This window comes from Parambassis ranga, chromosome 2 (genome assembly GCF_900634625.1).
Source record: "Parambassis ranga chromosome 2, fParRan2.1, whole genome shotgun sequence".
In the NCBI taxonomy this organism is placed as follows: Eukaryota; Metazoa; Chordata; class Actinopteri; family Ambassidae; genus Parambassis; species Parambassis ranga.
The window spans coordinates 40,944,911-40,968,277 of NC_041023.1; the positions used below are offsets into that span (position 1 = coordinate 40,944,911).

The 23,367-nt window shown below is 42.8% G+C and overlaps 2 protein-coding genes across 9 annotated transcripts in view; both read left to right on the forward strand.

Annotated features, from left to right (window-relative positions):
• LOC114432321 (histone deacetylase 4-like) overlaps positions 1 to 23,367 on the forward strand; it is a 44,733-nt gene that overhangs the window by 102 nt on the left and 21,264 nt on the right. The window contains exons 1-3 of one of the 5 annotated variants that reach the window (XM_028400254.1): positions 572 to 586; positions 10,307 to 10,619; positions 20,797 to 20,865. In XM_028400254.1, the coding sequence (XP_028256055.1) occupies positions 10,598 to 10,619; positions 20,797 to 20,865 (91 nt within the window). In that variant the 5' untranslated portion in view covers positions 572 to 586; positions 10,307 to 10,597. Of the gene's footprint in view, positions 1 to 571; positions 587 to 8,390; positions 8,656 to 10,306; positions 10,620 to 20,750; positions 20,866 to 23,367 lie in introns of those variants that run through there. The other 4 variants (XM_028400251.1, XM_028400252.1, XM_028400253.1 and 1 more) reach the window with 4 other exon arrangements.
• LOC114432327 (uncharacterized) lies at positions 573 to 4,333 on the forward strand. 4 transcript variants are annotated; one of them, XM_028400267.1, is made up of 3 exons: positions 651 to 1,680; positions 1,826 to 3,962; positions 4,053 to 4,333. In XM_028400267.1, the coding sequence occupies exons 1-2, from the start codon at positions 1,355 to 1,357 to the stop codon at positions 3,954 to 3,956; spliced, it is 2,457 nt and encodes an 818-aa protein (XP_028256068.1). In that variant the 5' UTR covers positions 651 to 1,354; the 3' UTR covers positions 3,957 to 3,962; positions 4,053 to 4,333. The 4 variants fall into 4 exon arrangements, with proteins under 4 accessions (XP_028256069.1, XP_028256068.1, XP_028256067.1 ...); XM_028400266.1 differs by having other exon boundaries at positions 4,091 to 4,333; XM_028400268.1 differs by lacking the exon at positions 651 to 1,680 and adding an exon at positions 573 to 591 and having other exon boundaries at positions 1,826 to 4,333.

A 23,367-nucleotide genomic window follows, 5' to 3' on the forward strand; every position in this document is an offset into this window, starting at 1 on the left:
CTCCTGTTAATAATACAATAGGGGTTGATCAGGGAGTCATCTCCCTTGTCTTGAGAGTGCAGTGAAACCACAGGAAAAACATTAGAAGGGCCATTCCACCAAATCGGTGCCATTTACGTCCCCATGAGATTATTTGTGTAAATATATATTAAAATTGACTATAGAACACATTTTATTGTTAAGGAAATTGTCTTGAACCTTGACCTGATTGCCAGCTTAATATAAATAATTGCAATTATTTAAAAAACCTACTAAACCTAGTGAAAATTAGCACATTGTGTGTGTCCCCAGTCTCTAATACAACAGTGTACCATGAAATATAATAATTAAAATCAAATAGAAATGTTTTATTTTTTACATTTTTGTATGACTCTATATTCCATCTCTGATTTAAAGATGTTTTTTTTTTAATAAATTTATAATACTGTAGTTAAAATATACATTTTAGTCATGTCCCTATGTTTTACCTCAGTCCTGTTACCCTAACACATCCCCCTCTATAAAAAAATTGGAACATTCCACAAGTCACATGGTCAACAGGAAGTTGCATTATCTAGTTCTTCTAAGGAACATGGGCAGACCAAAAGTAAGGTCTCTCTTTTTCTTTTCTGTATATTTGATGATATTTTAACTGTGGCTGAGACGGTCAATATAAACATTCAGTCCTGTTACCTTGTTTTTTGTTAGATGTTAGTTTTTATTTTAAAAAAATACATATTTTTGGTGAATTAGTAGATGTGCTAGATGTCCTCATGCTGCTAGCATGGACGCCATATTGCTATATTTCATGTTTTAGCTAATTCTTTGCTAAAAACTCAGTCCTGTTACTTTCAGTCCTGTTACTGATATAGTGAGTAACAGGACTGTGTTACTGTAACAGGAGTGAGTATCCCCCTTTATTTAATTGATTTTTTTAAGGTTTATATCAGTTTTTTGATACTGTTGACCTGAATACTAAGGCTGGGGACACAATACATGACTTCCCCAGTATTCAGTAATGTGACAATTTGTTGTTTGCTAACCACCAACAAACTCAAAGAAGAAGATCAGGAAGAATTAGGAAGAAAAAACTGGTTTGGATCAAATCATGGAGGAGTCGGTTGTTATTTTAATATTCCTGCTACTTCCCGTCATCTTCTGGCACTAGTTCCCATGTCACACCCTCTCTTTTTCATTGACATGAAATGTTTGCAGTTGGGTTGGTGAACAGTTCACACTACACCACTGTAGTGTAACCCAAACCCTAACCTGACAGGGAATTAAGGGTGAAATCAGACAAAAAAAACTGTGTAGTGTGTCCCCAGCTTAAGTTAGTAAGCTTTAGTTTACACATAAGGTCAGTTTGACAATATAAATGCTATTCTTACAGGGAAAAAATCCACCATTAACTGCTGCAGAAAAGCAGCGGCGCTATCGTGCACGACGTGATGCAGACCCAGGGAGGCGACAAAAATATTTACAGAAAGAACATGACAAGTACAGGAGTGACATAGAGTCAGGCAAGAAGAAAAGAATCTATAATGTCAGTGAGAGGGAAAAGCGCAGACGACGCAGAAAGTGGAGGGAGACTTATCATAGGTTAAAAGCAAGAAAAGAAGCTCAAGAACTCATCATTACACCTCCAGACACCCCCCAAGTATCACCAGTTGACCCTGCAGATCCACAGCCAAGAATTTCCAGGTCCAATATTAGTTTCTGAACACAGCTCCTGTCACATTATGTGTATGGTTTGGCAAGTGTATTTGTCAAATGTGTAATAATTAAATATACAATGCACTCTCATTAAATTGTTAACATTTAATGTTTTTCTCATGATGGGTTTTAGGCAGCAAAATGAAGGGAGGAGAAGAAGCAGAAAAAAAATTAAAAAGCTTAAGGAACAAATTCAAGAACTGCAGATGCTTCTGAAAAAACAAGTTCGAAAAACAGAAAAGTACAAGAAACAAACCCAGCGCATGAAAAAGAATAATCCATCTCCACGTAAAAAGGTTAAGAAACAGATGAGACAGCTTCCTCGTGAAGCTATTCAGAAGACCCTTTTGTTTCATGAGGCTCTTGTACAGGACATCCGAAATAAGTACACAAAAGCACAGGGGGAGAAGGAAAGGCAAATCATCGCAAAGATAGTAACAGGAAAAGTTTTGAAAAAGTACAGACTACAGCGTTTTGCTTTAAACTCATTGGGCTTTTCAAAGAAAAGATGGAACCATGAGAAGGAGGGGAGGTTTAACTTCACCTATGATCGGAAGCGAAACAACAGGATTGCAGCTGGTCTAATAGAGAGGGTGAGAGATTTCTATTTAAGAGATGATGTGAGTCGCATCACAACTGGGAAGAAGCAGACCATCACTCAAAAGAAAAACAGAAAACAAAAACGTTTCCTGTCTGATACGATGAAAAATTTGCACAGGAAGTTTCTGGCAGAAGATAAAAGCTCCATTTCCTACTCCCTCTTTTGTTTGCTCCGACCTTTTTGGGTTTCTCATCCAACTCTGAGTGATCGGGACACATGCATGTGCAAGATGCATGAGAATCTGGGCTTTCTTGTGCAGAAGCTGCACCAGTTGAAAGTGATCAACACAGTCAACCTGGATGATCTTGTGAAAGCCATCACATGTGACACACACAGTATTGAGTGCATGTATGGACAGTGCGCTGAGTGCAAAGATCTTTCCTGCCCAGTGTCCAGCCAGTATAATCCACAGAGTCAAGTGTCTTATCTCCAGTGGGCAATTGTGGATAAGGAGCACAAGAATGACCCCAATGGCAAAACATCTAAAATCACAATCAAAAAAGAGCTACTTGGCACACAAGAAGAACTACTGGAACAGATGAATCTTCTTCTGCATAGATTTAAACGACACATGTTCAACATCAACAACCAGTTTTCCCATTACAGGGCACTGAGGCATGGCTTGAAAGCACATGAATGCTTAATTCATGTTGATTTTTCTGAGAATTACCTCTGCAAGTACAGCACAGAAATTCAAGCAGTGCACTTTGGAGCATCCCACCAGCAGGCAACACTGCACACAGGTGTGCTTTATATGCATGCAATGCCTCAGCCAATGTCCTTCTGTACAGTGTCACCTTCAAGACAAAAAGGCCCACCAGCTATCTGGCAGTATTTGTCACCAGTGCTTGATTACCTACAAAGTGCACATCCAGAGGTCTCTACTATCCACTTTTACAGTGATGGCCCTTGTACTCAGTACAAACAGCGTGGAAATTTTTTCCTGTTTTGCACTGAGCTGTTCAGAAGAGGATTCGCTGCTGGCACATGGAACTTCTTTGAAGCAAGCCATGGGAAGGGTGCCCCAGATGGTGTGGGAGGGGCACTGAAGAGAAGGGCTGACAGTCTGGTCAGCAAAGGGACAGATATTCCTGATGCTGCAGAGCTGTTTTCTGCGTTGCAAAAGACAGACACAACAATAAAGTTGTTTTTTGTCAAAGAGGAAGCTGTTGAAAAAGCAGTTTCAATGATGCCCAACAACGTGCCACCAATTCCATCAACCATGAGAATGCATCAGGCAGTAACCCTAACTCATGGCAAACTAATGTACAGGGATGTCAGCTGTTTGTGCTCAGAAACACAAAATCTTAAGTGTGAATGTTTCAACACAAAGCATTTCGTGTTCAATCAGCAGGCAGCTCCTGGAACTCTCACAGACACAGAAGTCCTATGGCAAAACCCTGATGTTGTAGGAAAATGGTGTGTCCTGAAATATGAAGGTGACCTTTACCCTGGGATCATCATGGACACAAGTGAAACACACATACAAGTGCGTTGCATGCAGAAAATTGGAGTGAACAGATTTTTCTGGCCAGCGCGGGAAGACATTATGTGGTACCTCTTTGAGGACATTGTATCTCTCATCCCTCCCACAAAACCAGTCACTGGTCGACACATGGAAATTGAAAAAGAAGTGTGGGCAAAACTACAGAAGTTTTCTTAAAAAAAGGTTAGACTAAGAAGTTTGTTGTCATGACTTTTACCTGGACCACTATTTGATAGTTGCTGCATCCTGACCAAAAATGTTTTTAACTTGTAGGCAATGGAAGGATCTTAAGACTTCTTCTTCTTTTGCAGAAGAGAACAATAGTAGAACATCTACCAACAGCTTTCTGCAGAAAGGAGCAACACACTATCTGTCCCACCATCCCACCATCTTATGATCACACTTTTTACTCTATCTTTCTTTAATTCCTGTTACCTGACTTCATTCCTGTTACACATGTTTTTTCCTGTTACCAGATAGTTTTTTCTAAAAAATCTGTATAACCAGTTCTTTTTAAATGAAATGAATACAGTGTTTTTAAAACAGTTTAATAAATGGCACAATTTTTAAAAAATCAGCAAAGTTGTGTTTGGGGATTTTTTTTTATATTAAAAATTACGTTGTGTTTTGTAAACAAGTACAACTTGGGTCCATACAAAGTTATTTTTTGGCAAAAATATAAATAATTTAACATATGGCCATTCATTTCCTAAAACTGATTGATTATATGAGGGCAAAACAAAAGAGATATTTGAATATGATTTAAAAACAGCTTTTTAAAAGACACTAGAGTTTCCGTAACAGGACTGAGGAAAATGCGTCCATTGTCTGCTTAGATACCTTGTAAAAAAATAAATAAATGTCCCTGAGATGGACCATTATTTATTTTGAATAGTTAAGCATGTTTATTATTAGACTGCGTCTTGAAAAAAGATAAAAAAAAATATTTATTTTGGAAGAATTATCACATGCAAATGGCACCCATTCGGTAGAATGTCCCAGAAGCAAGGCTGTTCACCTTTTTAAATGAGCTCTTCTCCCTCTTCCTTAATCCTACCATCAAATGTTCCCCAGCCAGAGATATTTTATGAACACTTAACACAGTTTGTCTACATCAGGTTTTTTTTGGTTTGTGTTTTATGCTTCTTGCTATATGCTGCTGGCAGGACTCACAGACTGCATGCCCAAATAAGTTTTACTGGCTGCCCGGGCCCTCCATTTCAAGCCTGCCCTGGAAAAATACAACCATCTCATGATGTGGTGAGATGTGGAAATATCAGGGTGTATGTTATTTAGACATTTTAAATCTGCACCAAGCCAGAGATTTATAAACTCTCCATTCAGTTATGACTAACGCTGGAAGAGGCTGCTGAACATTCATGCTGGAAAGTTAGATGACATTAGTTGCAAGGCTGCTTACAGCCTCTTTATTTCATCAGGCTTTGGTGCCAGCAAAGGGCTTCATTCAGCCACATTACTTAAAAGCCTCTAACATCGTCAAATTCATTTGAGGATATGAATCACTTTTTTTGGGACATTTTTACAACAGTTGTGCGGCAGTTGATTTTGAGGGATGAAACAAATGCCGATCCAAGAGCTGATATTTTCCCATATAATTAAATTAACTCATTTTCACTAATCAAAACATGGCAAGTAGTCACAGTTTTCCCTTTGGAACAGTAGTGAGACCATCATGAGACACTCACAGCCTCCGTTAAGACCCAGACTTAGGAAATGCTTTCAGGATTAGCAACTCCTCAAAGCATTACGGGCCATAAATATAATAACTGACAATGTAACCGAATGAGGTATGGGAAGGTGGATATACAGACTTAAAATCCTACAGTAAGGACAGTCAGAAGTCTGTCCTCGCAACATGTGATTCAGTCAGAAGCTGTCTGTGTTTAGAATAACTTGCATAATGACAAAAAAAAGTGTGTTTGCAATCTGAATTTATTGTTTATATCTAAGTCAGTGCTGGTTTAGTCTTTTAAGTCAGATTCCCTGGAACAGCATATTGGGTGGGCTTCTCTCTGCCGTCATCGGGACACCGTCATAACAACATTTCTCGGTTTATCACCCCGGCAAGCTGGTTTATGTCTGGAAAGCAGGACGCTCAGGGGTGCTTTATAGGCACACACATGGAAAACACACACTGCGCCTGACCAGGACATGGGAGCATTCTCCTCTGCTTTGAGTGTGTGCAGTTTAACACACACACAGTATCAGTAATAAGGCCTGGGAGCTGTTGCTGTGTGAGAGGTAATTACTCCATGCAGCTCAGTGGGGCTTTGATGGAAAGTTTTAGACTAACTGGCTCGACTGTAAGAAGTCTTGACTCTGCTTCTTTTTAACAAGAACTCTTTATGGCTCCTTTTGCTCTCTTTTCTCTCTTAAACATCCTGGAAAAAGCTTTTATGTCTCATTTGCTATATCAACATTCAAGTCTGCTTAATACCTATAATCAATATTTGTCAGGCGTAGTTACTGTGCAGCCCTATCACATGCTGTCAAATTCATAGTGATGTTTAGAAGTGTTTTCTCCTTTATGAGGTCTGCTAGCTTTGTCTGCGTGCTGCGTTTGATTCATGTGGGACTGTGCAGGGTGAGGCGACAGCTTCCCTTCTCAAACCACTAACAGCCAGTTGTGTGTGTGCATTGCAAGTGGTCTGGTCCACAGCCTGTGTGTGATGTGTCTGCTGTGGTAGCAGAGCGGTAGTTTGTGCAGGCCCTGCACGCTTGCCTGTTGACTTTCTAGCCTGATTGCTGCTCCTCTTCCAGCCTGCTGGCCAAAAAACATGGTGTATTTTTGGAACGTCATCAGTCAGGATCTGTGTTTTTTGGTCAGAGCCGTGTATGGTTGTTTTGGGAGAGATGCTTTAAAAGGGATAAGAAGACCCACACATGACATAAGCCGAAAGTGGAAGGAGGTGACGGCTGCACCCCTGGATGCAAAATAGTTAAAACTAACATAATCAGCGTTTTGGCAGTTCCAGCGTGTGTTCACTGAATTGAAAATGTGCTGCTTTGGGCAATATAAGCCAATCTAATCCCTGCTTTGACATCATTGCACTGGACGCTCTCACTCACGCACACATGTATACACACATTTGAGTGTTTTATGCATGTCTGCGTCAGCAGAAGCCCATAGACAAACAATACACATGCAGATGTCCAAGAGCGATTTGTCTGTTTTGGTAGACAATGCAGCCATATTGCTCTGTGAATACGGTGGAAAAACAATCTTGCCATAATCTTTTTTTTTATTTATTACATTTTAGTGTGGTTAATATTAGCATCATAATTATGAACAGTGCCATTTAGCCTGCAGCATTGGTGGTACTAGAATTTATATGTACTTATTTTTTGTTTTAGTTCTAGTGTTAAATAGAATTCTCATCTTTGTTTGCAAATATTAATTTAGTCAGCATCTACTACATATATGTTAGAAGCAAGGCTGTGTGCCCCAAACAGCTTACTCAAGCACAACATCGGAGATGCATCCAAGACTGACCGCCTTATGTAACCGAAGCTCCTGTAGCTCATCCACAAATTACAATTCCCTGTTGCTATGGTTACGGCCGTCCCGATGGGCCTCTCCTGTACTCTAAAGGAGAAGCGACCTCAATTAATAAAATGCAAGTGCTCGACTCAAAAGTAATAAAAGAGGCGGTAATAAGGACATTCATTGTGACAGATGGAAGGGCAGAGTTTGGCGTTACTCAATGCCGAGGTGCCATTGAGGAAGTTGAGGGATTGCTGGTGGGGCCCTGACCTCCAATGTCCCTGCAGAGGAGGAGATGACAAGAATAATATGAAGGATAAACAGCGAATCCCAACTTTAGGCTACATTGTCAGACATGACATTCGAAATATCGAACCAATGATTATTGTAGTGAGTTGTGTTCGTTCCCTTGACACCCTGCTCTAAAACTTGGCAGTGAGTATATTCCACTTCTAGCCACTTCTTCTCTTGGACCTAAAATAATCCAATCCTTCCAGAACGTCTTGTTAGTAAGCCATCAAAGACGCCTGGGGGCATAAGAGCAGACTAGCAGAAGTGTGTAGTCTACCTGCACAGTCTCCGCCTGCAGATGTAGCCTATATAGGAGCTGGTTAACATATTCTAGTAATTGAGTCAGCTAAAACAGGCAGCGGTGGTGCAGTTTTGCCTGTGGGTGGCTGCTGAGATGCAAAATCAAATATAAAGTAATGGAAATAAAAGCATATTGGATTAGAGCAGGCAGCGGGGGAAGGCGTTTTATGTTGCAATGAGCCGGAATTGGATAAAAATGTTTGTTTCATTTTGCCACTATATGGAAAGTGTTGAATAACGGAAAGAAGGATGGAAATTGCTTTGTGGTATAGGTGCTTACAACATAAATATAACCAAAACATTAAGCGTTTTTATTATTAAACAACAATAAACATGCGTTAGAAGGTATAAGAGAGCTGATAAAGTTCATAAAACAAAGTGATGACACACAGGAACTGCATGCTGGAATATTACAATGCAGGACACGCCCAGAGACTTTTTCCTGATTAATGCCACAGCCATAATCACAACCTTTCATCCACACACACACACACACACACACACACACACACATATCACGCTGTACACTGGGAGATCACATTTTAATCAGGCTGACCCCGCCTCTGGTAAATGCAGGGGCGCTTCCATGTGACGCTGGGGCTGTAACAAAAATCCAGTATGGCGGAATCTGTCAGGAGATGAATTTTTTTCGTGCCCCCCCCTCCTTTGCGCCGAGAGAGAGAGGAAAAAAAAGGAACCCCTCAGAGCCTGACATGGGAGAGGAATAAGAGCGGTGCAGGACGCATGTTGGGACGGCTGGCCTCCTCCTGGCCCGTGTAGGTGAGCTCTGTGGATGAATGTGTTGCCGAGCTGCGCCGCTTTGATGTTGATATTCAGGCAGGGATGCGATGCAAACACACACACACACACACACACACACACACACACACAAGATTCATCAAAACAATGTCCGGCTGAAGTTTCTGCTCTGTTCCGCGTCGGCTTCGGCTTCTTCGTCTGTATTTAAACGACCCCTTTAGCGCACAGGCTGTATCCGAACATGGTGGGCATGGTTTCACATCTTAAAGGCGTTTAGTCAGACATTTCCGTGCGGTTTATTGCACTGTAGCGGGCGGGAAGTGTGTGTGTGTGTGTGTGTGTGTGTGTGTGTGTGGGGCGGGGGGTGGACATGGACAGGCGATGTTTATTATGCCGATTGTTGCTGAGCTATTTATAGTGCACGGCCGAGCCTTAGGCTGTTTTGCAACGTAAACTAAGCCAAAACATCTCTGTTGCGCGTAATACTGGCGAAAAATGCGTAAAATGAAGCTACAGGCCTGCGTAAGTGTGAGTGTGTATGCGAGTGTATGTGAATGGTTCGGTATGGGCGGTGGTAATTCTCTGCATGCGTCAATCTTTTTTTTTTTGTGAATGGGGGCGTAGAAGCTGTTAAAGCAACACCAGAGCAGCTGTGTTAGGAGGCTGTATTACTAGGAAAAGATGATTTGTGTGTTTGTGAGTGGATTATGTGCAGTTATTATGAAAGTTATGTGAGTGCTGGATGCTGCCCTTTTTTTTGTTTTGGCTCTGGTTCAATGCTTTTATTTTTTTTTCTTCATTTGGTGCTCCAGGGCTTGTCTCCCCAGATCTGTCACCCTGCATCAAGCAAGCTCATTTTAGGGACAATGGCCTTGCGTGTGCACACACACACACACACACATGAATACCCCTCCTGAGACAGATGAGATGCCCTGAGAGAATGGTGTTGCATGAAGCCCCCCTGGAGTGTCAGCTACTCCCCATGACACACACACATTTGCCCCTCCTTGCTTTTCCATCGCAAACTGTGTGTACGCTGTGCAGTGACCGACTTTTTTTTTTGGGGGGGGGGGGGGGGGGGGCAATTTGTCCTGCGGCTGCACTGTCTGTCTAGCCCTCTTGTCTTGAGACCGCCCCCCCCTTCCTCCCCTTAATACACTCACACAGACACACATGCGCATCCATCCTGCTTTGGAGGACCTCTGAGACCTCTGCCAAGGCACACAAGGGCGTGAACATGCACGCTACCCCCATGCCTCCCCACCCACCACCTCGCCCTCGGGCAGTGCTACCCCTTCTTCTGTTTGTAGCCGTAAAGTCGACTCGGGCTGTGATTGCATCTGACACTCCTGCTCCAGGCTCAAGAAATTTGGGCTGCACTGTGGAAAAAAAAAACAAAAAACAAAGAAAAGGACAATCATTTGTCTCCAGTAACAACACAACAAAAGACCAATCAGTTACTTCCAAAAACACAGGCTTTGCAGCTTTGTTAAACTGATCTGGATGAGACTAGCATCTTTTCAGTTAGCATCTTTTTTTCTGGCATAACACTCAAAAACATCTTTCTGTCATCTTCTCTGTGTTACTTTGTGGATGATCAAGTGATATCAGGTTTATAGAGTAATATCTTAGTATGAATGACATTGTCTTTTTTGTGTCTCTGGTCTGTTAGGTTGGTACCGGTGTTGCCACTCTTGATTGGAGAAGCCAAATTAATAGGCTAATGGAGATTGCCTGCTGCCGCTGGACGTCTGCTTCCTGTTTCCTGTTTGACCATCCCGAGTGCTGTTTCAGCCTGAACACACATCCAAACACTCCCAGACAGACGCAGCTTTGGCAGGACAACGTTCTCCTGATTGTCACCGTGTAAATCATATCTGCACTTCAACAAACACGCATACGTCGCACTCTGAGCAGAGTGCCTGTTTGCTGTGTGGACGCCCGTCTGACTGACCTGTCAGTGATGACCTCACACAGCCACCAAGGTAAGATCTTTGACATTGGTATTGTACACACACTGTCTGTGCATTGGCCTTCTATGAATCAAATTCCAACAACCACATGACATGAAAAGCGTACTGTATCATTTGAGCATCTGTAGCTTGCTGATTTCCAAAATTGAAAGGTTTTTGAATGTGATTTTTGTGTTAGTGCACAAAGAACACAAGTGTAATTAACAAACGTTAGGCTGGTCTTTGTGGTTTATGTTTATCACTGTCTAAAACATGTTGGGAATCTTCATTAAAGTTTGAAGTAATGAGAATTTAGCTCTTCAATATAGTCACATTAAGGGAAATCTGTCTGCCGCAACATCTGTCACAATGATATATATGAACTTTTTGAAATGAACAGAGACAGATTGTGGCTCGCTAAAATGCAATAAAACTTTTTAATCTGCTCTTATGAGTGTAAACGGGCTTGATTCAATATAAATGAGCTCCAGAGGGTGAGAGAAAAAGTCCATAACCGAGGCTCATTAAAAGAGTCTCCTTTCTTTTTTGACACCTAATCAAGCTCTCGCTGGAAGCTTGTGTTTTATTGACTTGATAAATAATTTGGTTACCAGCTGGCAGATGTAAAAGGTTAACTTCCTGCTCTGGTCAGCAAGGTACCTGACAGTGTTTACTTTGTACACCTGTCAGTGTGTGCACTATAAATACCACAGCTGAGGCAACTGCCGGGCCCCAAGGGACACAAGCGAGCTGCTGTCTCCGGCCTTGGTCGTCCAACATCTCCATCACTGACATGTGTACATGCTACAGATGGCTGAGGCGATGCGTCGTGTCAGCTCACTTTCATTGTGTCCAAGTACAGCAGGGCCAAGTGCTTTAGTACTCTAATTCAGGGCTGACAAAAGAAATACCCTGGTAATCCTAAGAAATGATTTTTATAGTGATGTTCACCGCAGTATGCAATATATTTGTATGATATCTGATATTGTATTGAACCATGAGGCAGAAAACTTCACCAGAAACTGACAGAAAAGTACCTGTCAAAATATGACATTTTTTTCCCACTCTGTCCTCCGCTGCCTCATATCTTCTCAGTGTGATTCCCACTGGAAGGGATACCCAGTATCCGCCTGTCACCCTTGTTAACTCACCTCTCACTGATACAAAAATAGCTGTGATCTTGCCTGTGTGTGAGATTCGATTCATACCTGCAGCTGCTGTTTCTTGCTGTCTCGTTTGCCTCTGAAAAGCCTTAAAAGGAGACTCGGCCCTCACAGCGCTGCCAGGCATGGGCGTCAGTTTGAGGGTTTGCTTGTCTTATTTGATCGACAGCTTGGAGACTCACTTGTTGGATATTGGTGTGGAGGGAAGAAAAAAAAATACCACAATGCTGTGACCTAGTGGCACTTTGCTTATCCAATGTTTCCTTTTTTGAGATCAGACCTTGTTCTGAGAAACAGATGCAGAAACAAACAAACAGATTCTATGGCTTTTACTGCCACCATTAAGTAGGTTTAGTTTATTTAACATCACTAGATTTGTTTTTGGGGTGAACAATGAGACTTTCAGAGCCATGTCTTTGTTACATTTGCTACATTTTTATTTTCAGTGTGATCCAAAGCTGCCAACTTCTTCCAAGGCTTGCTTTGCACTTATTTCCAATCATCTACCAGCCCCCTAAGTAAAACTGAGGCTGTGTATGAGTGCCCGCATGCTCTTGCTGCAGCTCTAGCGGGTGTTTGTGAGCGTGCATGCCTGCATAATCTGTAAATGAGCTTACTAGCATGCACGTTTTTGATCCAGGACTTTCTTTATTACAGCAGCAGCAGGATTTTTAGAATAAATATCATTTACCATAAATCTCTTCTCAGAAAGTGAAATTTAAAACGCTTTGTTGGGTTTGTATTTCCCAGAACAAAAGGGGGTCAGGCTGATAAGGCTTTCCCTTCAGTTTTTGTTGTGTGCATATTAGCAAACAGACTGGAGTGTTTGCACAGAAGTGATTACTCTGTGTACCAAAAGCTTTAGCACATTAGCTGACAGCATTTGTTTTACACTTGTGCTTAGCAATGAGCTAACATGTTGACCATGTGCTGTTGAGCAGGGTGGTTCCTCTAAATGTCAGAAATGCAGACACACACAGAGATTTATTTAACAATTAGCAAGATCTTGGCTAAAAATGGTTAAAGGCTGACTTGTTTACACTTTTGCGTGACAGTTTTGCCAGTTAATGATCTCTTTAACTTGCGATTCATTTACACAGTTACAGTTGATTTTGCAGTACAAAATCTTTCATTAAGGAATGTCTGGGTTCATAAGCAGGTGTCGGCTTCTTTCCCATTATGATCTAAGTCGCAACCTTTGTGGTTGTGGTGTCTTGTTAATCACCTTTATCAGCTCCTGCTGACAATCTAGGTTTTCTCTCATCCAGATCCACGTGCTTAAAAAGAGCACCCAACCTCCTCAGGCATTATAGTACTTTACTAAAGAGGGAAGGTGATGCTAGTAACTGGCAATGATTTGTTTTCATCTTAGTCACAAGTGCGCTGGCTTTCCAGGAAAGTCTGCAATGTTTACCACTGGAGCAAGAACTGTGTCTGCACATGAGTCACACACACAGTGAGGCCAGTGAGTGGCTGTTTAATGCTGTGAGTGAGAAGTTTGAACTCTGAATTGTATACAAAAAAAAATTAAAAATTAACACATTCCATGAACACTATCAAAAGCATGTCTACAGCAGGACATAAACTGTTTTCAGATTAGATTTTTACTGCTTTATTTTGCAGGGTCTGTGTGGGCGTGAGCGCCTTTTATGGCTCTGAACCAATGAACTTGACACAGTGCTTCTTTCCTCGAAGGCTTAGCCGTATCTAGGTTACACCAGCTTTTTGGTTTATACAGCCTGAAAATCAGCAAGGAAAATAAAATAAAGTAGAATGAACAAGAAGGGTCAGGAGATCAGCTTGGTGCTCAAGATTAGATAATTTATAGATTCATGTCTGCTTCCGAAACTGTGAGCAAGATTGTACATGGATGAATGCAGGTAACCGAACTGCAGGGCACTAACTTTAAATACGTTTCCTAATTAACCATTGCTCTAAATTAAGATGTAGAGTATGCAGCTTTTTTAAGAGTTTATTTGCTGGTGGCGACTATTCATTCTTCCTACAGGATGCTATGTGAATACAGAATTAAAATGAGCTTTACAACTGGATTTGCTACTGGATATCAGAATTTCCCCTCTGGGATCAATAATGTATCTATTTATCTATGTATCTATCTATCTATCTGCATCTAATTATGTGAATTTCTCTGCAGTCAGGGCTGGGAGAGCGATCACTGCCTTTCCATTCTGCTATGACACCTCGAAGCAGGACTAGCTTGGCATAAGATGTGCTGGTTTATATGGCTGCTGTATTTCCTATATGACAGGTGATTGATACGTTCTTAGCCTAAGGTAGAAGAAGATGAGTCATACAACTCTTGTTGCATGCATGTACAGTTCAGAGTTTGAAGAAATCAGCAACCAGTTCACCTGCTATCTCGTTTTTAAAAAATGTAAATACTGCAGATTCCCCTGTGTTTTAAGTGTGAGAGTGTGCACTCCTACAATCTAGTCAGCTGGGAATTTCCTTGGGAATATCGAGGGACTCTTGCTGACGTAAACTGTACTACAGACAAGCCAGAGAGACACACATGTGTGTACCCAGGTGTAGGGTTTTTCCCTTTGCTGCTGTGTGAGTGCTGACTCGGGGGACACTCGAGCTTACTGTATGTACTCCCAAATACACAGTTTGTGGGGACATCACCTTTGGAAAAAAATGCTTCTCCTTTGACCTGTGACATTTAAATTGTTAAGGTAGAGTCCAGTTACCTCTCTGGGTTTCATACAAAAAAATAGTTTTAATATGAATCTTGCACCGCTGCTTGTATTTTGCCTGTTTTACCTTCCGATCCTGGCCACAAGCTGATCAGATTCATTTTAATGGCACATTAAACAGTCAGGACAGTGTGCACACAACGCCCAGGATAGCTATAAGTCTATACTATGGATTTGCTTTTTATTGCACCTGCCAGATGCTATTAACTTGGAGGCAGTGACATTGATATTTAAGGAAGAGACATGGCACTGGAAGATCAGTGGATCATTGTGCTTGCCGGCAAATGCAAAGAGTGAATGAGGAGGGTTCTGCCTTAAGCAGGACACATAATTTCAGGAGAACTGCCTCAGTGAAGCTATAGTTTCTCAAAGTCAAATAAAAGTGAAAGTCTGTCTGCAGTGATTGCCTATAGCGATGTGAATACATGACCAGAGTTTACAGATGCATTAAATTTACATTCCTCTCATCCTGCTCTGCACTTTAGCTCCTCACAGTGACCCTGGTCCATCCCCAGAATGCACTCAATAACACATCACATTGCTTAAATCCAGAGGTGAAGGGGTTAAAAGCTTTCACTGCAATAAAGAGGGCCCGGCTTATCCTTCGGTCTATTTTTAGAAACCCAGACGCGCGCACGTGCATGCATGGTGAACAAACAATCATTATTTTTGGTCTCCCGTGTTGATACTCCACTTCATGTTTGAGCGGTCTGTTGCTGTGTGTGTGGTGCAGCTAAAACTGGAGCGCGGGACGAGTGCATGCATGACACAACCGCTGCCTGTTTTGTGCGGCGATCATTGTGATAGGTGCACGAGCCTCATCGAGAGTAATTTCAAGCCCTGTTGTCACGTTTTCCTGCCGTCCACTTGTGCTGACATGTTGTTTCTATCCTACAAAACCCAATTACGAAATTGTTGCAGATTGCAAAAGGCACTTCAGTGGCGTGTTCCCACAATGCCGCACCCTCCCTTTCGCCTGCTGAACCTGGTGAACGGAGATGAGGCTACTGCCAGCCAGACAGTTCGTCAGTTCTGTCCTCCCATGTGCCACTAACTTGGCTGAACATGATCAACAGTCTGATCTAGAACAAACCCAGGGGGTCTCTTGTGCAACGACTGACCCCCTACACGCACAAGCTCCACTTTGTCCTGGTACGAATGAAGCATTGCACCTACCTTCTCCAAAAAACACATGAAGCCATGAGCTTTTAGACATGATGATGTCCTGGTACATTAGAAAAAGGTCTCCTATTGCTATTAGGACAAAGGACATGAGGTAATGAAGGGAATGGGGCGCGTCTTTTGTCCCTGTCTCTTTTGTCTGGTCCCAGCCGAGAAACGGGATACACTGTGTTCTGCCAATGAGCTGTCAGCGGCAATTACGGTTTACACTGCTGCCTCGGAGCCCTTTCCTCGTGCCTTTTGACGTGGTGCTCCACAGTGCTTGACACGAAGCATGAATGTCTGGCCAGGCCATCAAGGAAATACTACTGTTACACAAGCAGATCAAAGCTAGTGATCCGTGCTGAAACCCGAGAGACAAAATGTACCAAATATTATATAGTACACATGTTAAATCTGTATGGTATGTATGTGGAAAGAAACCCTGGGTGGGTGAGAGAGAACATATATTCATAAAAAGTGTCCGATCAGTTCAAAAAAGCTATTTTCGCAAATTTAACCGATGAAATCGTGAATCTGACAAACAAGAGGTTGGGTTAGAAAGAGAAGTGTGGTGTGTGCACAGTGGAATAAGGAGTCAAACTTGCAGATGGTTTATCTACCTCTAGTGTTCTCATTTTCTCTTAATCAAGCTTCTACTCATAAATTTGCTTCTTCCAACTTATTCAATTCATAAATCTGAACACATGCATTGTTGTGATGCTTCCACTGAATGTAGTTTTTGTGATCTCCTCAATGTTTTTTTTGTTTTTAGTGTTTGGCCTCTTTATTTAACCTCTCCTCATGACTGGAAGTGAAACAGACACCTGCAATGTAATTACTAATTTCTGATTTTATATCGAATGATGTCATTCACAGAAAAGCACAAAGGAGACACTTCGACACCACACCAAATTGTATTACCACTGTGTTTTCTAACTCTACTAGCATGAAATGAGGGTCAGATGGTTGTTTCCGACTGTTCACGGGACGCAAACTGGTGGAGGCTCACACAGGGGTCACCCATTCTCTTTTATCAGTTGCCATGACGTCAGCCGCTGCCCTCGGGAAGCAAATTTGCGACCCAGAGGAAAAGGCTCTTCAAGGAGAGGCGTGTTTGATTAATCGTATTGTTCCTGTCTGGTTCACCTTGCTCACTGGAGTCACCCTGGACGAACCAGCCAGAGCGGAAGTGCACTGAATGTAATGAGGCTGGAGCATCCTTCCTCTCTTTCTCGGTTACTGTCTCTGTAAACGCCACAGTGACAGACGTCTCATTCTCGTTTCTCCTACATAACAAAGGCCTCTGTCAACATACAGAGTGCTGTCAATGCGACGAGTGGGTCACGTTTGCCTGTATCTACACACAGCATTTAGCGGTGCAGCAGAGCTCTGCACCATTTGGTTAGCTCATTACTTCTGAATCCCCCCACCTATCATAACATGCATGTTTTCGACAAGCAGTAGCTGCATTAGCTTGAGTTGACTGACTCTCTGCCTGAGGGTAGTTGAGGCTATTTATAGCTCCCCGTCTCCTGATGCTTACCCAGTGGGACCGAGAAGATAGAAGGATGCAGAGAGAGAGAGAGAGAGAAGGAAAGAGGGAGCTGGAGGGAGGAGGGGGCTGCCGGGTAACTAGGCTACATTTAAGATTGATGGACCCTGTTGCCAAGGTATAGGGCACATCTCCTCTTCAAGTGTGTGTGGCTTGTTGCTTCATTACTGTCCTAGTCTCCTGCTCAGATGTGTGTCTGTACACACCTTCACATGCGTGTAAGGTATCAACTGCGCAGTTTTGACTGAAAGCTTATATGCTTTGTCTAACTAACCACAGACAAAGACATCCATCCACCTAATTCCCCCGTACTTAACTCGGAAATGTAAAGCTGTAACCAGCAATTTGTCCAAAAAAGCAGCGTAGAATTACTCCAAGCCACAGGTGTCATCACACACAGATGCACCTCATTTCCATTGCAAAATACAGCACAGCATGTGTGTGTGATTTGAATAGGCTCGTCAAGAGGTATCAACTATCATTGAAGTGGATCGGTTTGTTTTAGAAAGGTGTGACCACCTGTCTGTTCTTGCAGTTTGTCCTCACTTTTTGCATAAAGCCAGATGCTGTGCGTGCACACGAAACCACAGAAGCAACCTGCGTCTTGCAGAAATTTGAATGGCACCTGTTTTGAAGCAGCAGAAAGGATTTAGCTAAATAAACCTGCGTATGTGTAAAGAGTCATTTCAACAGGACCCATCCACACCCATGTCCTTGCAGGGTTTTGGTGCATCACGGGTGCAGCCATTCATGCAAGGTGGTGCTAGACGAACACACATACATAATCAGTGCATCCTCCAGCTTCATGGCTAATTAAGTATGTGTGTATGTGGCAGTCTGGTCCAGAGAGAATTCTAGAAATAGATCATGCACAGTGAGACGTTTGCCTGTTTTTCTCCCTTTTATTCCTCCAAAGGGATTTTACATGGGTTTTCATCTCACATCCAAAGGAATAATTACATGTTTGTGCACCTCTCGTGCCTTTAAGCCTTCTGCTACACCTAATACATATATATATATATATATATATATATATACACTCAACAAAAATATAAACGCAACACTTTTGTTTTTGCTCCCATGTTTAATGAGATGGACTTGAAGATCTAAACTTCATTCCAGATACACAATATTACCATTCCTCTCAAACATTGTTCACAAATCTGTCTAAATGTGTGATAGTGAGCACTTCTGCTTTGCTGAGATAATCCATCCCACCTCACAGGTGTGCCACATCAAGATGCTGATCTGACATCATGATTAGTGCACAGGTGTACCTCAAACTGCCCACAATAAAAGGCCACCCTGAAATGTGCAGTTTTGTCTCACAGCAAAATGCCACAGATGCCACAAGCATTGAGGGAGCGTGCAATTGGCATGCTGACAGCAGGAATGTCAACCAGATCTGTTGCTCGTGCATTGAATGTTCATTTCTCCACCATAAGCCGTCTCCAAAGGCGTTTCAGAGAATATGGCAGTACATCCAACCGGCCTCACAACCGCAGACCACGAGTAACCACACCAGCCCAGGACCTCCACATCCAGCAGGTTCACCTCCGAGATCGTCTGAGACCAGCCACTCAGACAGCTGCTGAAACAATTGGTTTGCATAACCAAACAATTTCTGCACAAACTGTCAGAAACCGTCTCAGGGAAGCTCAACTGCATGCTCGTCATCCTCATCGGGGTCTTAACCTGACTCCAGATCGTCACCGTAACAGACTTGAGTGGGCAAATGCTCACATTCGATGGCGTCTAGCACATTGGAGAGGTGTTCTCTTCACGGATGAATCTCGGTTTACATTGTTCAGGGCAGATGGCAGACAGCGTGTGTGGCGTCGTGTGGGTGAGCGCTTTGCTGATGTCAATGTTGTGGATCGAGTGGCCCATGGTGGTGGTGGGGTCATGGTATGGGCAGGCATCTGTTATGGACGAAGAACACAGGTGCATTTTATTGATGGCATTTTGAATGCACAGAGATACCGTGATGAGATCCTGAGGCCCATTGTTGTGCCATACATCCATGAACATCACCTCATGTTTCAGCAAGATAATGCACGGCCCCATGTTGCAAGGATCTGTACACAATTCTTGGAAGCTGAAAATGTCCCAGTTCTTGCATGCAGCATACTCACCGGACATGTCACCCATTGAAGATGTTTGGGATGTGCTTGACCGGCGTATACGACAGCGTGCACCAGTTCCCACTAATATCCAGCAACTTCGCACAGCCATTGAAGAGGAGTGGACCAACATTCCACAGGCCACAATAGACAATCTGATAAACTCTATGCGAAGAAGATGTGTTGCACTGCATGAGGCAAATGGTGGTCACACCAGATACTGACTGGTTCTGAGTCCCCAGACCGCCAATAAAGCAGAAACAAAATGCACATTTCAGGGTGGCCTTTTATTGTGGGCAGTTTGAGGTACACCTGTGCACTAATCATGATGTCAGATCAGCATCTTGATGTGGCACACCTGTGAGGTGGGATGGATTATCTCAGCAAAGCAGAAGTGCTCACTATCACACATTTAGACAGATTTGTGAACAATGTTTGAGAGGAATGGTAATATTGTGTATCTGGAATGAAGTTTAGATCTTCATGTCCATCTCATGAAACATGGGAGCAAAAACAAAAGTGTTGCGTTTATATTTTTGTTGAGTGTATATATCATATGTATTAGGTGGAGCAGAATATATATATATATATATATATATATATATATATATATATACATATATAGTTAAAAATACATACAAACTGTAATAGCAGATTTGTGTAGTCACATTTTTTTTCTCGCCGTTTTATTGTTTTTCCTCCACCTTTCCAATGCCTCAGCCTCAGCCCCCCTTACCTCTTTCTTCCCCCTATCCCCCTATTGCATCCTCTTCCTCCTCCTCCTCCTCCTCCTCCTCCTCCTTCTCCTTCTTCACTTCTCTGTCGCTCTGCTTTTTATAGCCATGCCTTCCCAGGGCTCAGCAGCTACAAAAGCCTTTTCATGTTGCCACTATAATTACAGCCTACACACTTGCATGCACGCACATGCATACACACACACACACACATGCGTTCAGGATAGAAGCGTACTGTGTCTTTGTGTCTGCATGTGTGTGCATTGTGTGTGTGTGCATGTGCGTGCTCTGCATGTGCTGCTATACAAAAAAGGGTGAGCTATTTTTACCTCTCTCCCTTCCCTCTCCTCTCCTCTATCCCGCCCCCCACCCCTCATCCCTCTCTGCCGCTGCTGCCAGCCACATTTGCTATGCCGAGCACAGGCAATATCAGTCGAGCCCCAGCATCCTTCCTCTCACACGAACCGATGAACGCAGCTCCCTCAGCATCCCTCTGATTTCAAGCTTATTTAACAGCACCTCTGCAGCCGCGCACCTCTGCAAAACCACAGCCCGCCCTATCACCGCTCATGGATCAGGCTCAGGTGCTGGTGGTGGCGGCATCACCGCGACATGTGCTCATTGCTGTGCAGTTGACCTGAAGCCTACTCACTTGGACTGTGTGGTTCATAACTGCCCGATTAGCAGGGTCGTTGCTGGAAGCTTGTCTCAATGTTGCGGACCATATTTGAAGCAGAATGCTCTCTCTCTCCCACAGAGGGAATCCTGGGAAAAGAGCAGCCGCTCGAGGTTCTGAAGACGTCGGTGCTCAACCACATCCCAACAGGTTGGTCACTGTGTGTTTGTTTGTCTGCGTCTGTGTGCATGATAAAATAAAGTGTGTGCTCGTATGAGGCACACACCTCTTTCATTGTCAACCACAGCCTGCATGACTTTGCATAGATAGGTGCTGTCATTATTGTTTCAGTCGGTTCTTGTTTGGATGTCTTATTTATGCAGTTAACTCACAGTGCCATTTTGGTGAATGAAAATCCAGCAGTATGATTTCTGTGATGCTCATCTGATGTCTCTAGAGGAACAGCTGCCAAAAATATATGGCAAGGCAAGCTGTTGTGCATCATGCAAGTTCCCAAAACTGTTTATTAGTCCCAAAACAAATCGGAGCAAGGGTTTTGAAGCTGCCTCTGAATCCCGAAACACCTTGGACACAGTTACATCAAGTCTGTGTTTATATTGCTTCCCTTTACTCACTTTTGGGAGCGAGGAAGAGGAAGCAGTGTAGAGAAATGAAAGAGTGCACAAATGGAGATGAGGTAATCTGAAGGAGAAATGAGTCTGAGGTAATATATGCATAATGCATTATCTAATAGCTTAAACTGTTCTGTGTGTTTCATTTTTCACCACAGAGCAGTGTGTGAGTTACAACAAAAAATGTGATTCATAATTTTCTCCCAGTGCTGCTCTGCATCTTTGTATAACTTAATACAGCAGGAAAGAGGATGTAGTAGTTAAACAGTAAGTTTCATCTTTTACCCTCAGGGTTGGACCTTTACCGGCTTCACATGTTTCTCTCATGTTGTTGGGGTTATCTTCATGCCTGTAGCTATGCTGATAAAATATTGAAATCCACTGGCGCCACTTCATAAGATATTCTTGAAATCTGTTGTCTTGGATACAGAGCAGCTACATTTTGGATCTTCTCCTCAGCCATGTCCTTTATACAGAAATGCAACTGTTGCATTGTGTTAAAGTGTGGCTGGTTTGTTACTAAAACTTTTATGTAATCAGATGCCCAATGGAGGCATTTAAAGCATACAACAGGCAGTGCTTTCTTTTCACATGCAAAACCTGACGATTCTGCACCTGCATGGTGCTACATAAAGTGCACACCTGAGTTTGGTTACACACAAAGTAGCACTGGTTGATTTAAAAGCTTTTTTTGAACTTGGAATTTTTAATCTTCCATAATCTCAAGAGTTTGATTTAATCGCAGTTGCTGTTTTGTTTTTATGCTAAATTTTACAATAATCAATGCTGTTTGGTCGGGAACCTCTGACGTGCCTTCTGATCCTAAGACTGGCTCTGGATGCAGTGCACCTCACGTACACCTCATCTTTGACTTACCGACTCCTCTTGGTCTCATGTGTTATGTCTCCATCCTCTTTTGCTGGTGCAGACTATTGTGGGATGTCACTGAGACAGTGACAAGTCAGGGCTTGCTTTTGGCAAACGTATTGTAGCTCGACATGTTGCCTCTGTCACGCCCTCCCTCTAGCTTTCCATTCCCTGGCGGTTTTTTTCATTTATATAAGAGGTTGCAGGGTAAGATCACAATCAGACATGACTATCATCTTCCCGAAGATTTCTCGCTTGCACGGAGGTAAAACTTGTGTTTCAGTGCAGTGATGTTCACCCAAGCCTCAGACCAATCAGTAAGCTGACCTCTGCTGTTTTTCTTCAACACATGCACTACTTGTTGCCTCTCTGCTCACCCTGCTGCCAGATTCACTGCGAACGTTCCCTCTCCCTTTATTTTCACTCTTCTGCGCAGCTTCAACAGAATATCTTTTACCAACACTGCTCTAAACAGCTCTGCTCAGCTCAACTCAGTATGATATCTGTTAGGTCTAACCAGTGAGGAGCTCAGGCAGTCAGACTGTGGGATATACACTCAATGAAGCGAGTCTCAAATCAGAGATGCCAGTCCTCTGCATTGTCTGGTATAAATAGATCCACAATTGGAGCCAGAAGAGTTGTAGAGTGTGCCTGAGGGGTTGTAAACAGATTGTGATTTGTGTGCGGAGATGGAGGGGAGAAGAGGATGGAGGGAAAGGTGGTGAAAAAGATGAAGTACTGACCTGAAGTAATGCCATATAAATACACACAGTTGCTTAAATTAAGAATTGTCAAAGAGATTCCGTCCTCAAAAGCAGAGAGAGAGGAGGCATCCTCTCTATGAAGTCAGACTTCAGATCCAAGAGGAAATTTGAATTGAACAGGAGGCCCTGCTCTTGTCAAAATCGTGTTGTTGATCCAGGTAAAGTTGTCAGTTGCGTAATAATCCTGGAAGCTCCTGCGGTCTCCCCTGAGACAGCACGTTTGTCTTTGTTTTGGTTCTGTGCTAGTGCCTCCATATTATCTTCTATCTGGCACACATCAGTAAACCGAGGTACGCACATTTGACGTCAGCGCTTGTACACATAGATGTGCTGATATCAAAGTTTATCTTTTTCAAGTGGCAGCCTGGTTGCTCTTGCAGGCTTCTCACTGGTCACATAATGTTTTTTTTAAATACTTAACCATCCATGGTTTATGTTTTGACTCTTCT

Bases quoted from the DNA above. Each gene is read 5' to 3' on its own strand.
- LOC114432327 (XM_028400265.1), top strand. From the start codon at position 1,355: ATGCTATTCTTACAGGGAAAAAATCCACCATTAACTGCTGCAGAAAAG. The intron at 1,681-1,825 runs GTCCAATATTAG...GATGGGTTTTAG, and splicing joins CCACAGCCAAGAATTTCCAG to GCAGCAAAATGAAGGGAGGA.